Source organism: Megalopta genalis, chromosome 11 (assembly GCF_051020955.1).
Source record: "Megalopta genalis isolate 19385.01 chromosome 11, iyMegGena1_principal, whole genome shotgun sequence".
NCBI lineage: Eukaryota > Metazoa > Arthropoda > Insecta > Hymenoptera > Halictidae > Megalopta > Megalopta genalis.
The window spans coordinates 5,755,566-5,771,667 of NC_135023.1; the positions used below are offsets into that span (position 1 = coordinate 5,755,566).

General features: G+C 51.2%; 1 protein-coding gene across 3 annotated transcripts in view; it reads left to right on the forward strand.

Annotated features, from left to right (window-relative positions):
* Positions 1-16,102, forward strand: part of LOC117226001 (uncharacterized) — a 35,804-nt gene that overhangs the window by 9,543 nt on the left and 10,159 nt on the right. Inside the window, exon 4 of one of the 3 annotated variants that reach the window (XM_076525394.1) lies at positions 6,893-7,216. The exons of 1 other annotated variant lie outside the window; for it this stretch is intronic. In XM_076525394.1, the coding sequence (XP_076381509.1) occupies positions 6,893-7,216 (324 nt within the window). The remainder of the gene's footprint in view (positions 1-6,892; positions 7,217-16,102) is intronic. One more of the 3 variants, XM_076525395.1, reaches the window with a different exon arrangement.

Genomic DNA, 16,102 nt, shown 5'->3' on the forward strand with positions numbered 1-16,102 from the left:
GGTAAAGTAGTTTGCGTAACGATCCACTTATCAATCGGTCTCTGCAATTGAAACCAGGTGGTATTCGCCCGTCGTCCACCTAAAAACGATGCAGGTATTCGACTATCATCGGACCTTTACGCTCAAAATAAAAAATGTCTGCGACAATCGCAAGACACAGGAGCCAAGTGCAACGTTCTTCCTTCCCTAAAAATAATTCGAACAAGTTGCAATTAATACGTCAACTTTGCCATGAACGCAGTCCAATCATCGCCAATAATCGAAGCAAGCACCATCGTTTCTACAAAGATCCGTGCTCTACCAATGCTCCGAATCGACCACCGACAAAATATTGGAATCTAGATAGAGCTTTTCCAAACGTAGCTGTCCAAAAATCACCACCGATTAATCGCGTTCGTAAAATGCGAGCCTAGCTCGAATCCAGGCTCGCAATCGGCGGAATTCCTCCACTGAAAGGGTGCAATCACGACACTGGCACTCCATTTACAACTCGAGACTCCTTAGTCAAGTGAGGCGCCTCGATCGACACTTCCATGGCGGGTCGTGCCGTATAAACACCAGATGCGAAACTCGGGCTCGGTAACAGCCGAATTCTCGGGCTTCAACTTTTGTTTCGTGGCGGCTATTCATCGGTGTGAATGATCGTGGAAGTCTGGGTCCGTGTCTGTCCCTTGACTCGGCGGTCGGAAAAAAACGTGTTCGACGAGGCTGGCCGCTAACAATGGCCACGGAAACGGTGGCGGCAGCCGAGGCGCGAGACCGAGGACTCTCTGGTCCCAGACTGGAAACGTCGGTCGGTCGATTTAATTCAGACGCGACGGGCCCCCGAAATGAAAGGGGCCCTGTCGGGACGATGAGACAGAGAAAACGAGAAAGAGTAGGCGAAGGGTGGAGAGAAAGAGAAATAGAATAGGAAAGAGAGAGCGCGCGCGAGCGTGTGTCGCGTGGAGAAGTCCTGGGTCCTGTCGAAACGGGACACGCATCACGACATATTGCATACACACCCGGGGTTTTTCGGGGCATGAGGCATGAGGCATGAGGCATGAAGCATGAGAGAGGTGGCGTGTCTCCTCGGCTTGGCACGCACCAGGGACAATTTATGTAACGACCGGCGAGCGTACGAGCCGCCGCGCCGCGCCGCGCCGCCGTCGGGCAAAACAAACACTGTGCTCACGAGCGCGCACCGCTACGCAGACACCTGCCGGCTATCATTATTGCATGGATAATCGTGAGCTTTTTGTTATCGAAAATTACCACCACCATAGGCCGGCCCCTCGCACCCCTAGTCCGCGATCGTCTAGCGCGACCCTCTTCTTTCCGTCTCTTTCCTCCCCGCCTGTCTCCCTTTTATGCCCGAGAGAACGGCTGTTTCGGGCCGGAGGCCCGGTAATCGTGCAATTTCTGTAATTCGCCTGTAGTTCGACGCGTGTAAATACTGCGAGCGCGGCTACCGTGGCCTGGAACGACACGTAACATGATTAACGGACCGCGCCGGCATGCGATTCGATCACCGGAAACGACGGACGCCCGATTTTCGAGACTGCCAAGGATTTTCGTGCTCCGCACGTTTCACGATATCACCGTTCCTTAGGATTCTTGCGAACATTTCTCTGTACGCTTACAGTTTCCCAACGACGATACTGAATCGTATCTTTCGTCTACGTACGAGCGACGCAAATTCGAAAGTCTCTGCTGGCTCTGAAAAATTTTTTTCGCGACTGGCACCAACGTTGATTTCGAGCTTAAAGTCTCCTCTTTGCGACAAGCTATCAAAAATTGACGTACGATTTTTTGGAGTGGATTTATCGCGGTTTGAAGCAGGTGTAGTTTGTAACCCAGGCGAACGACCAAAGTATTATTAATTGATCGTTTCGATAATAATCTTGCACCGCGAAGTTCGAAACAGGTACTGCGTTGCATTTTACGGAATTTCATAGAAAAATTGGCCGAACTACGTTGGGCCACGTTTCGCAAACTTGGAACTCAGGTTTTGCCGTGGTTCGGCTTAATTTATTCTCGAGGATCGCTCGCAGATCGTGATTTTTCTGAGTGCAGCCGTTGGGTGGGAATCGAGAGTAGGAAGTGACAGGACCTAACGGACTTCCAAGGCTGGAATTGTCTGACCGGAACCGTTCGAAGCGCGAAGGAAGTGTCCGGCTACTGCGCAAACTAAGAAACTGACTGCACACAAATTCTCGTTATAATCGGCTGAAAAATTTGGCCGGCTCCCTGTCGTTTTCTTCCGCTCGAATGTGTCGGATCCGGAATTGGACACGCAAATGGCAGCCTATTAGTCGGAAGAAGCAGCGATTCGTCGAAGAAATTGCGGGGAACGATCGAAAGAGCAGGCAGAAACGCGACGGAAAAGGGCGGCCAGCGATCGAGCCGAGTGAAAGGGATCGCGGAACAAAGTGGCTAGCAGCCGGTTACGGTAGCCGAAAATCATCGAAACGCAGCTGGCCGGACAATATCGGCGGACAGTCGCTGTCAGTCAAACGTTGAAATTGAATTTGCTTGGCCGGTAATTGGTCCGCGTTTGGAATGTCGATTAGAGGGAATGCAGGGAGAGTCCGCGAAATGATTTCTGGCTTTCATAGAAAAGCGAGGTTCCCGAGGCCCGCGACCCGCGACCCACGACCCACGACCCGCTGGCATCTGGATTTAAGGGCCGCATGGGAGTCGAAATTGCGCTGCCAAAAAATCAGCTTAATTCCGTGTCCGGTGGCAAACGATCGAGCGGACGATATTGCCGATGAAAACGTTAAAATTGAACGGAGCCGTGTGCGTCCGCTGGAAAAACAACTGTTTGCAGCGAAACATGAATTTTATACTGTATCGGCGCGGAGGCTGGAACGACGAGAGAACGATCGTCGCTTCGAAATGGAAATAAATCGCTAGGGCCGTAGATTGACGTGCAAACACAGGTCGATCAACCGGGCATTTTGTTCCTTCGGTGCGGAACAGTTAATTTTCCGTGGACGCCTTTTCGGATGTTAGAGGGAGTCGCAGTTCGCCGATTAAAGTCGTTTCAAAAATCCTGATTAAAGGACGGTCCGCGACATCTCGTGACGGATCTACAAATGGCAGGCCTCGGCCCGTTCGTTCGCGAATTGCTGTTATCACGAGTCATCATTGGCTGCTGGAAAAATGCCGTTTTTCTTCGGCCGAGCCTTTTCATCAGGTTTAGACAATGTTTCGGTGTTGTCTCGGTGCGATTGCGCGACTCCAAGATGGAGAACTACGATCATTATTGCAAGGATTCTCCGCAGTGGACCCGTTGACGCGACCGTCTTCAAAATTTACAGAAAAATCCAAACTTTTACAAGAGTACAATCTCGAAAAAAATGACGACAGAAGTCTTCGATGGTATTATTACAGAAATATCTTTATAATTTCGGTAGCAGTATGCGGTCGTATTGTTACAGCTAACAATATGTTAGCTCGAATCCCAATTTCCTCGCAGATAGAGACTATACCGACCGGAAAGCTGCTAGCGCATTGTTCGCCAAAATTTCGAGAACTTTGTGCATAAGAAATCTCGGAGAAATTTATTCCAGATCTCGCGCTCGGATTTCACGATTGATAAATTACTCGTCCGCGGAGAGTTTGCGGAATTTATTGGGGAATTTATGTTCGATGAAAGCATAGAAACGAACGCGGCAAAAGTGCTCGAAGCAACGGTCTCTGGGCATGGGGAGGAGAGGAGGAAAGATACGAGCGAAATTCTCGAAAATTCTGGCAGACCCCGGCGTCAAGGAGGACGTAAGACGAGCGGAGGGAGGGGCCCGTTATTAGAGAGGAGGAAAAAGCCGCGCTATTTCCGTCCTCTGGGGCCGCCACACTTTGATTAGATAAGCCCACCATTCGTGCTGCGGAGATTGGAATTATTGCTCTCTCTTTGCTTCACCATGCTCCACGAGCACCAAAAGGGGCAATCGGCGAAGGTGTTATATCACGATCGTTCTTGTTTATTGTAATTAACCACCTTCCCGCCTCACGATTCGGCTACCTGGTGCGTCGCCCGACGCTCTGCCCAATTAATTACCTAGAGACCACCTTGGATTATTCTCCTAATCATCGCGAATTTGCATTCTCCTTTTCGACGACGCTGCAGAAAATATTTTAGCCAAACGAGTGCTTACGCCAGTGAAATTTATTTCCTCGATTTAATTCTTCTAGTTGGATCTTTTCAATGTTTAATCTTGTCTCCTATAGAAGATACAGAATTGCAGCTTCTGCGTTTCAGAGAATATCTCCATAAAGGAGAGAATGAGACTTCTGTTCATTAGAAAATTTTCGTAGCTACACGTTAAGGTTTCATTGTTGAGGTTTTCAGAACAATTTAACCTTAACAGAGCTTACAAGATCCGAGTTAAGTCTGCTTGCTCGGAATTACTGCGAAAAGAATAGACGACTTCGGTATCCTAGTTTCGTTAGAAACAAACCTTGGCCCGTAATTGTTCCCACCATCGTGTCACACGATCCGCAAGCCAAAATGGCCGCAGCGAGGAGGGCGTTTGATGCTCCCCGATTAATCGAATCTCGGACTATTATCCTTGTCAGGATCAAACTTCGATTACCGCAGCAAACTTGAAACGCGAATTAACGCTGCTGGAACTTGCACCGTGCGATCTCGATTGCACTCTAAATACATACCCAGTCTTCCTCGCTTCCTGCTTCTGTGGTTTATCTATCAAAAGAGGAGATACTAAGTGCGCCGACGATCGGACCAGCTCTCCGTTGAACTGCAATTGCAACGCAACGATACACGATCCACGGAAGCAGAGTGGACAGTTACGACGACTCCTGTTTCGGAAGAAGCGAACGCTAATAGGGCCATCGTCGGGAACGATGCGTTCGGGATCGAGAGGAATCGAAGGGAATCGAAGGGGATCGAAGCAGATCGGGGAGGTTCGAAGGGGATCGGCGAGGAATTATCCGACGGCAGCACTCTGCAGACTCCCATTCTACTTTGCTTCTCCTGAATGGAAACACGGTGGTATCCAAAAAGAGTGTCGGACGGGTACGTTTGGGGGGCATTACGAGCGTCCGGTACGTGAGAAGTCGTGGGATCCGGTCGCGGAGCTGCACACGGAGAGCTCCCTTGTTTCTGCTGGCGGACGATCGTGGTAGTCGGTAGCGAGGAATAATCTTGTAGGCATCGGTTGCCGTACCGGAGCTGACCATCTGGGCTCGCCGACAATTTCGTGCAGTTTGCGGTCGAACTTTATTTGTCGTTCGCCCTCGTGGCCGAACGTCTCTCTCTCTCTCTCTCTCTTTCTCTCTTTCTCTCTCTCTCCCTCCTTCTATCTCCCTTCTCCCTTCATTCTCAGCCTTCTTGCCTCGTCTCCCTCGTCCCGGTTCCTCCCCGACGCTGGAATAACAATTTGCGCCTTGGCTCCCATTCTTGGCTTCCTCTCGCGTCCACCGGCCGAAAGGAAAGCAGAAAGACGTGCCGCTTCTTTTGATTAGCGACCGGGGACTTTGTTGTCGGATACCGATCGCTGGTACCGGGATCCAGTCGATCGTTTAGGCAGGACAATTATCGTTGTCCCGGAGCGATAGCGCTCGAGAGGTCTGAAGAGGTACCGAGCGTCGTAGCTCTGTGAAAAAAGATTGTACGACGGTCCACCTTAGCTTATTTTATAGACGAAAGTCTCTAATTTTATATTCGTCTGCGAGACTTTTGGTCCGAGTTGGTTTTGTTCTCAGGTAACAAGCGAAGAAACGAAGTCGGTCCTCTTTCCAGGGAACGATCTCTTCGTAAATTGAAAACTCTGTATGGAGTTTGAAAAATTTTCTCCACGATTGAAACCAACGCAGATTTGAAGACCGAAGTTTCCTCTTTCCAACGAGCTATCGAACGTTGATCTACGATTTTTCTGCATCGATTTATCGCGTTTCGAAGGAGCAGTGGTCGTAACTGAGAGAAGCCATCAGCATTACTTCGTTACAAACTATATATTGTTTAGGGGAAACAATTACTCAACAGTTTGACGATGTTCCGACCCCGTTAGGCTAGAGAGACATGGTACGATGCATTTTAGGGAGGCGGAGCAGGACGTTTAGGCGAATCGCGGGCAAGGAACCCTTAAAATCGGCGAGGGGGCGGACGATGTTACGCAGCCGTAACGGAGTCGTTACGAAGCAATCTTTCCGCTAAATATCCTGCTCGATGATTATGCAACCGTTCGGGAGTATGCACGTGGCGCATAATGTGCCCCGCCGTATAACGTATAACGTATAACGATACGCGTTACACGCATATTGCGATCCTACGCAATAGCGAATCGCCGCGGCGCGATGCGGCCCGGCGCTTTGCGCAGAGCGCGCAGCGTCCCGGGCGCGCTATGTAGGCGCTGCGATACTTGGCCATAGCGTTCTATCAATTCGCCGGACCGTGATATGCGAGGAATGCTATTGAAGTCGATCGAGACACGGGGATTGCTCGAGTTTCTTAATTATCCCACTCTGCCGGGCTAATTGCACAAACATCTTCCCTTGGTCGACGGTGGCCGGCCTCCGCTTTCGTTCGCATCGCGATCGCCACCGGAAGAAGCCGAATTTCGGGCCTGTTCTGCTTCAAGGACGTTCATTGAACCAATCATTCGACGATTCCACCGTTCGACACCCTAACCACGCGGGGTTAATTTCGCCGTGAAAATGCTTCAGCTCGAACCGAGCTCGCCTGGTTCGCGGATGATCAGCCGATAGGTTTCAGCCGGTTCGCGTTCGATTCGAAATTGGAAAACATCCAGGTCTGATTCGAGGTCCGAAGTTCGAAGGACGAGCGATTGAAGCAGGCTAAAGCGGTCTAGGATCTTGGAGATCGTTGGCGTCGAAGAGGAAGGCCACTGATTCCGACGATTGAATTATTCTGACGACGCTACAGGGCAAAATTTCATTTTTGTTCCAGGACAGACACACATTCCGGGCCTGGCGCGGGTTCCCGCGTTGCCCCGGGTCCCTGGACTGTCGAGGGGGGCCTTCCCCGACGCGCCGAGCCCTTTCACCCCCTACCTACGAGACCCGGAGCCGTACCGTAGGAATAAGCATCACATCGGCAACAACGTCACCGCGAATTCGGTTAGTGGTGCCTGCACCAACCCCAACAACACCGACCCGACCGCATCGCCCGCTTCCAGTACACACCTCGGGGCTACCGGCGGCTCCTCGGCTCATCAGGATTGCTACAAGCACAGCCCTCAACACGGTGGTGAGTCTTGTTCCTTCCACCGTCGCTTACGACCAATCGTGTACGTTAGATCACCTGGTCGGTCGAGTTCCTGCCAAATTAATTAGCTGCGAGCCCGGTGGAGCCTCCGATTTCTCAGCGACACGTCGTCGAGCTCTTCGAGACGTACGGTATATCCCGTCGAATTGTCCCTCGGCTTGGAAACGAAAATGGACAACTTGGAAAGTGGAGATACGATTATTCGAGCCTTGCGGCTGGTTTTTATAGTCCTCGATTATCGACAAGAACCAGCCGCGAGGCTCGAATAATCGCATCTCCTCTTCCCAAATTGTCCACTTTTGTGGACAATCTGAGCGTCGGTAAGGGAGACGTTACTGTATTCTGGTTTCCGACGGTGTCTTCCGGTGGTTTCCGCGAACGAAAAAATTCGTAGTTTCCGCCGAATCGAGAATCGGAAGCGATCGAGGTCGCGGATTCCGATCGCGCCAGCTAATTAATCGCGTCGCCGAAATTCGAGACTTTCCGGGCGAGAGTAACGGCGAGGGTAACGGCGTCCAGATGGAAGCCGCGTCTTCCGGTCTGTTTGCCTCGTACTGTTTGATCGCGGATCTTCTTCGGGTATCATCATCATCATCATCATCATCTCTCGCTCACGACCGGGATCCTCGTGGCTCGTGGAGCGACTCGAAACTACGCACCCGTACCCCACCCTCGGCCGAGGAAAGGGGGGCAGGAGGACGGCAGAGGGAACGGAGGGAGGGAGAGAGAGGTCCGCCGTTTCGCGAGGTAATAGTTTCATACCTCGTTCCGGCTCTGCACCCTCTAATTCAACGTAATAACGACATTCAACCTGCCGTTTCCATCTCTTCTCTCTTCGCCGATCCCCGCCACGATGCACCGTTGCATCCACCGCCAGCACGAGGCAAAAGTGTCCTCCGATCCTCGCGCTGCACCGTCGCAAGGATTCAGATGGAATTTCCCTCGGTCTGTTCGTCGTTTCGTCGATTCTCCGGGAGTCACCTCGACTCGGTGCTCCAGTCCTCGGCTCGTCGACGAACCTGAGAAATATTTGAAGACGATGTCTCTTCTTAGAAAACTCGGGCGAAGAATAGCTCCGGTTTTTCAAATTCGTTTCAGCAGCGATACAGTAATTAGGGGAGGAAACGATTCCTCGGGGATCCGATAGGTGGTCCAGGCGTGCGCGTTTCCTAGCGGGGGTTTTCAGAGGACCGGGGGATATTTCGAGCCGATATTCCAAGATGCAAAAAGGCGGGAAGGTCGGCAGCCACTTTATTTCTGCATGGCTCGTCTCGCATCAGCGGTCTCGACCTGATCAAAGTTAAGTAGACGCGCCCCTGGCTGGCAAGACCTCTTTGAAGCTACGCTGCGGTTTCTCTTTGCCCTAATCTCCTCCTGCTCCGACCTCTCCGCCACCTTCTCCGTCGATCAGCCCCGTGCACCACCTTCGAGTGAACTTTGCTACGCGCCCGTGTCACCTTTCCGGATCGGCCACCATTGTAATTACCTCATCCATCGGGGCCGACGTTCTTTGGCTGCGACGCAAGACAGAAGTCTGTGCCTTTCCCATCGAGGACCAGGGTTTTATCGCATCAAAAATTCGTCGTTGAAACTTCTCTCTCACCCATCGAATCGTGGATCATCGTCTTAGTTAGAGGAAAGCCTCCATCGTTGCCATAAATGGCTCCGATATTTCTTCAGGATGAGTTCAGAGGTTCTGACTTTCCTGACTATCGAAGATGGATCTGCAGAGTCGTAGATCTCACGAAGTTAGATAGAACGAAGAAGAGGATCGTTTCAGCGCCAAGAAGGGCTTCCTCCAACGTTTACGTAGCTGTAGGATGGATGACATAGATTTGAACTATTAGCTCCCTCGAGTTTCGAAGGCTTCTACGCAACGGTGATTAAACAATCGCAGAGCCCGCGGAACAATCGCGAGTTTCACCGTGGAAACTGCAGCGAGCCCAGGAGGGCCCGAGCCCGGTCTCTCAATCTAAACGACCCAGATTCTCGGTAATGCCCCGATCCCGTCGAATCCGTTCCCGGTTGCCCGAGGCGAGCCCACCTGCAAATCGTTTCTGCCTTTTCCCTGGTCTTCGTCGGAGCATTCGTTCCGGCTCGGCTCGGCTCGGCTCGGCTTTGCTTGGCGTAATGCGACCGTTTTCACACCTATCAGCATGAATGGGGAAATAGTCGAGCCGCGAAATGCTTCATTTACTAGTCGTCGGGCCCCATTGATCCCCTCTCTGTCTCTCGCGCGGTCCTCCTCGGTCGGTTTCTTCTTGCTCGCGCCTAATGAGCGGATCCGAGGCCGGGCACACGTACGAACGAGCATAGAGTGCGAAATGACCGACCGGAGAGCGTCGGTGGATGCAATTTTCTTGCCCCCCTTCTCCCGCGAATTGCCTCCCTCGCTCCTCGCGCTTCCCTCCCAGCGATCTCGCGTTTTCCCCTCTCCGCCGAAACTCAGCCATGGTGTTTCGAGCTGCCCACCGATTCGGATCCGGAGCCGGTACAACCTACAACGACCGATCCTCGCCGCCTCACGTACGGCTCACGTGCACGTCTGCGTAATACCAGGGATCGATCGGCCGATCGATCGGGGAACGATCGATCCCGAGAGCTGGATCCATGTTGTTTTTGCCCTTCGCTCTGCTGCCCGCTCCGCTCCTCCTTTTGTCTCGGGCTCGGTTCGCTTGCGATGCCAGACGTTGTTGAATCGCAGCCGATCTCTCTCGCTCTCTCGCTCTCCCGCTCTCTATCTCGTTCTCTCCTCGTCATTCTCGAGCCTTCTTCCCACCCTCCTCGCAATCTTCTCTGCCTCTTCGTCCGCGTCTCGTCGCTGCTTTCCATCGACTCCCGGTCTCTCTGATTGCCCTCTAAATCTCGCCTACATGACCAGCTGCAAGATCTACTGCACCGTACTCGCCTGCGCAAGCTTGCTGAATGCACGATGTGCACGCAATTATGCTAGTCGAGTATTCTCTGCCTGGATGGCAGAGATTAGCTCTTTTTATTCTCGGATTCCTCGCGCTTTGGCAGTTTTTCTGGCGACTTGGTGACCTGCTCTTCGTGTTCCGACGGAGGTTTTGTGCTTAGGGGAAGGATCGAGAAGCTTGATCTTCGAGGGAAATCGATGCTCGCGCAGCTTCTGCACCTTGCAGCAGACGCGGGCCGATACCGATAGATTCTTCGATTCTAGGAGAACTTCGACGCGCCTGATTCGCCGAGAATCTCGACAATTAATTACCCTGCAAATTTCTGATAGTCCTCGTTCACTTCTGCTTCGAACAAATCGTGTTTCCGGGCGATGCTCGCACGGGGAACACGCGTTTACGTTTACTGGGATCGTAAACGCGGTGGGGTACCGGTCGGCATGGAAGGGCACGCCGGCGCGGCGACCTCGGCCAGAAGGTCTCCGGGTGAAGAAAAAAGGGGAAGCATTATTCCTGTCTCTTATAATATAACCGTGTCCGTTTCTCGTTCTTCTCCTTCTTCTTCTTCCCCTCGAGTCTCATCTCGAGTCGTGATCGGGGTAATGAGGCTCTCTCCGGCAGTGGCAGCGGACCAGAAGAGTACCCGGGGACCGTTGCGCGTTCGCTGCCAGGCGAAACCGAGAAAGAAACACGGCTGCCGAGAGACAAAGTCGTGGTAGGGGTAAGCACGCTGATTATGGGGTGTCAAACAATCACGCTGATTGTATACCCTCGACCCGAGCTGGGACCACTTCTGTCTGACTCGGCGTCTACTCGCGCGATGCGTTTGTCTTGTTTGCACTCCGCTCGATCGTGCATTTTTAATTGATCGGCACGAGGCATTTCCGTCGGATCGATTTCGACGCAGGATCTACCGTTCGAACACTCGAACTCGAACCGTAACGTGGCTAGAGCTTCGAAAAATAATTGTCGAGGCGTTAGACTTCCATGCAAGATCTTCGCAATTTTCCCTGACACGTGGCTCTTGCTCTCGATAGTGCCTAGCAAGCGCAAAATTGCTGTCTACCGGATTCAACATCCCGCTCGACGTTCGCTTGGACATTTTTGTAATCGATTTTAGCCATTGGTGAACGAAGAATTCCGGCAAACGAAGGGAAGCGGGAACAAAAGCGCGGCCGTCTGACAAAGAAGCGCTTTAGAAGAGTTTGAAATCAGGATTCGCTTTCTCCGAAGATCGGCGAATTGTAGGTGGAAGGGACGAGGTTCTAAGAAGCCGGGATTGCCGGGAAGAGGCAAAAGAATCGAGTCTCTTTACCTATTTACGGAGGGTAATTGACGGACCGTGGAATACGAAAAAGAGACGGAACAGAAGTTGTCGAAGAAGATGGCAGAAGAGGGTCGATCCCGCGATTCCCACGTGCCTCCGCGGAATAGCGGAGAATGCGGCTACCTTTCTGGCTGTTTCTCGGCCTTTTTCCCCGGCATACTGATTGTCCCGCGCACATTCTTGCCTCGCCGGTGGATTTTGTCCGTCGCAGGCTTAATGGAAGGCTAGTGCGTGCGCTTGTACGGAATCATTACTCCTCCTTCGGACGGTCGGGGATTTTAGCTAAACGCAGCCGACGGATAAATCTTTGTCGTTTAATATCAGTCTCCCGGCCCGTTGCGATTATCATTCTCCATCTTGTGGAATCGCTGGTACAATTTGATTCGAAACTCTGCGAGAATTAAAACTCTGAGGCAGGATTGTTTTCTGAACGACTACGCGAGAGCTGTAGTATCGTTTCTGCTGTAGCTTTCTGTGAAATACGTGTGTGGTTACACGACCCCATCGGGCAATTATTAAATTAACACCACGCGCATTCAATTTATTTAATTGCAGCACAGCGATGCTGAATTAAAGCGAGCCGGTAGAAAGTGATTCGTGTAAATATATCGGTACGATTAATGGTATTCGATTGATCGAAACAGTTGTGCAGCAAGAAATATAGATCGAAGTACAGTAATGTCTCTCTAATTGACGGCCAGATTGCGCCCAGATAAATTGTCCACAATTATAAAAACGAGCCGCAAGGCTCGAATAATCGTATCTCGTCTTCCCAAATTATCCATTTTAGTGGACAATCCGAGCGTCGGTAAGGGAGACATTACTGTATCGATTCGTGGAAAATATTCGAAAACGATTGCGAGATGTCTGGTTGAAAAATTCGGAAATAATTCGGAGCGTGAGCTCTGGATGAGAATGAACGAGGAAAGCAGATGTATCTCGAAGAGGAGAAATCGCAGGCGAGTTGGTAGAGAGTGTGTATCGTTACCGAATGAAATACACACGGTGTTGAGTTTCTTCGCGTCGCGTCGAGGAGCAAGTAGACTCGGAAACGTCTGAGGTCTGGGAACAACGGGAGTAGAATAAGGGTTACCTTTCTTAAAGGGTGACGGGGGAAGTTGCCAGGCAATTAGGAAAGTGTCACATACACTCCTTTCGCGAGACTCCCTCGCAAGCACCGGCGACCCCTATCATGTTCTCTATCAGAAGGTTATTAACGTACGCGGCTTATGCTCGCCATGGGAATGCTAAAGGATCCGTGACACATTAGGAAAACGTGTAATTAACACCTCGCCTTCGTTCGTCGTTCTAATCTTCTCGCCGGGCGATTGTTCGACACCGTCGAAAACCATCGATCGAGTCAATTTTTCGGGATTAGCAGGTTGCAAGAAAACCGACGTCGAAAGTTTCCCGATTCTTTATCGGGATCCGGGCTTCTGGCAGGGAACACCGTCGCCAAACGAGCCTACGATGAACGCTAAAATGACAAACGCGACCGCAGGACTTAATTAAACTCGTAAATCCGTCGGCACCATCGTTCTCGACGGGTCGCGACTGTTGTTGCGTCTTACGGCACTTATTTCCCCGACCAATCGCAGGCCCCCATAGTCGCCAGCACCCATAGAGGTTTAAACTTCGCCGCATAATCGGCGAGAAGTTCAATTAATTCGCCGAAAGAAATTCCGTATCTCGTTCGTAGAAATCGATGGTCGCCGAGAACCGAATGCCACAGTTACAGCTTCGCTTTGCTAAGAGAAAAAGGGGAATTCCGAACGAAACTAAGCCGTCGCAAGCACCGCGACATTATCGGACCACTGTCCGAAATAATTTCTCAGCGTGAATTGCGAGGTCTGTCAAAGCGGAAGGTACGGCGGATCTGATTCTGCCGAGGAGGAAAATTCCTCGGGTTCGTGAAAGCGACAAATACGTCGGTGTGCCACCGCAGCTCCGGTCGCCGGTTAACCGGAAGTCGCCGGCCGAGATTTACCGGGACGCGGCAAAGAACGGAGCTTCCGATTATCTGCGGAAAGTCGAAGGAAGGAGCGCCGTTTCGAAGGGAGCAGAAGGATACAGACTTGGAAACGGAACGGTCCTCCGCTCGGCCCGGTTATTATCGCGGTCTGGGCTAAGCGGTCACCACGGGTTTCCTTAAGCCGTCCGCCAAGTGCGCGCCTGATTGGACGGACACGAAGGATGTTGTACCACCAGGATACGCGATAAACCGACAGGCGATAAAGTTCACCGAGCACCGCATACTCGAGGGATTTCTGAAATTCCACTTTGCGGAAGCTACAAGATTTCGTCGAGCTTTCCGCGAGGAACGCGCTCGGACCTCGGACATCGTCGCCGCCTAAGGCGCCGGAGGAACTTCTATTCTCGGCTGCATGACCTATGGTCTGCTCGAATTAACCCCCGATGTCCCGAATTATATGGCGCACTCAATTTTTATCGCTGCTTTTCATCCGAACGCTCGATCGCTGGACAGGATAATGGACCTTGAAGTTTTATACGTAGAGAATGTTTGGATGGTTCGTATAACGGATGTAGCGGTGGAAATATTTGAAGAATAATTTTGGCGCGTTTAGAGAGCGCGAGGATTTCATTTCAAGAGGCAAGAATCAGGGCGAGGTAAAAATCGCGGTTTCACAGAAGGGCAAGTGGAAGTTGAAACGTGAATAGGGGCGGATGGGAAATTTATTTGTCTTGTTTCGCGAGCGGAGATTGTACGAGGGATCGAGATCGAGCATCTAGGACGAGATAGACGAGTTTTGGCACGGGAGCTAGCTGCTCCTGGGAGGAGGGTCAATTGAATCGAACCCTTCGCTCGAACGCATCCACGCTTTTCCCACGACGATCGCTGCTGCGAATTCCTGGTCGTTGGCCGTCGCCTGTCCCGCTGGACGCTTTCCATCCAACAAATTCGGCTGTAAGAACTGCTCGGAGAATTTTCCGCTAGAAAATCTGTCGTACAAGCCTGGAAACAAGCTAATTGGATATCGTTTAAAAAGAAAATTACTCCAATACGATCGGTTCCTTTTCGAACCCACTGTCAATCAGGAGAAAAGATTTACGGTGAGAAATAATTCTTCTTCGATCCTGTCTCGGTAAATGAATCAACGTCGAGTTGCACGCGACTTCTCTGGAGGTTTCAGGCGTGGATTGTTTAACAGCGGCCGATAAACAAATTCTGGGAGGTTCGTGACCCTTGGAGATCCAGCGGGAATGCCGGGGCCGGCACTCGCACGTCGGCCATCGCCGAAAATCGAGGCGTCCGGCAATCAGGGATACTCGTTCGAATCGATTTGAGATGATCGAGGGACAATCTCGAGAGAGCAAATCGATCGAGGTCGATCCACCACGGCTCGAAACGTAGAAAGAATTGAGAGCCGGACGAGCGAACCGAGAAAGCGGTTCACGATCCAGAGGATCCCGCTCCTCCGTATCGTCATCCTACCGAAACATCGGGGCAAAAACACTCGAAAATCTCCGGGAAAAAAGTCTCGGACGGTTTTTTGTAATAATAATCGGCTGGCTGGTCGGCAGGAAGAAACTGGAAAACCAATCGCTGGAGTTGTTCGTCCTGTGTTCTGCCATTAGCAGTGCTTCGTTTCGATCCAATTCTTGCTTTTATTAAGAAAAACGATCGGAGTTGATTGTTCATTAAATCGAGTCGAATTGGACTCGAATTCAAATTCCTTTACGACGACCTTACTTCCAAGTTCGGTGGAATTTTTCGATGGAATCATTCGTTCTAGAATGCAATTTATAATTTCGATATTTAATCACGTAGAATTTTCAAGTCGCGAGAGGTCACTCGCGCGTATTTCCCGATGCAACAACGTTGCAGTTTCCGCGACATGGCCGAGCATAATCGGTGAAATGGACGAGGACACATGGTTCCCTGGAATTTCCGGATTCCTTACGAAATCACGACAGCGTCGGTGGGATCAAGTGCTTCCCTCGGCAGCGTTGCGAGACGGTAGAAGCAGCGAAAGCCAGGAGTTCGAAGCTTTAAATATCCGAGTACAATAATGTTCACTCTGGTCAAGGTTCGTTGATCGAATTTGCAAACGTAAATTCGGTTAACGTAACAATTCACCGGGAAAAGAGACATCGGAATTTATTTTTTCGCTGCCGGTACAAGAAATGGAACAATGCAGATCGAATTCGAGATGCAATCTTCCCTCTTATCCATCCGAGACGGTGGTCGCGACGCGCGGTCGAGGATTCGAAGTCCGGAGGAAGAGGCTGCTGGTTTCACAGAGTTGCAGCCGGTTAGGAAAGAGTATGGTAATTCGTTTTGCCGAGTATTTCTGCGAACGCGGACGATTATAAGAAACGTGGACCTTTAAATCCCTCTCGCAACAGCCTGCGTCAATTTACGGTTTAGCGAACGCAACGGGACAAGGAGCACGAGCTTGCACTCGCTGCGGAAACTCTTAACCGGTCGCTGGCGATCAAATTTTCAAGCTCTGGAATTACCGATTAATCGCTATACAACGGCGCAAGCTCTCGATGATCGGAGAAAGAAGAATGTTCGCGTCATTCTTCAAATCGGAGATTGTTCACTCGGACGTTCTTTCGCCGAACTAAAGGAGAACGAAACGAGTTAATTGCGCTAATTGT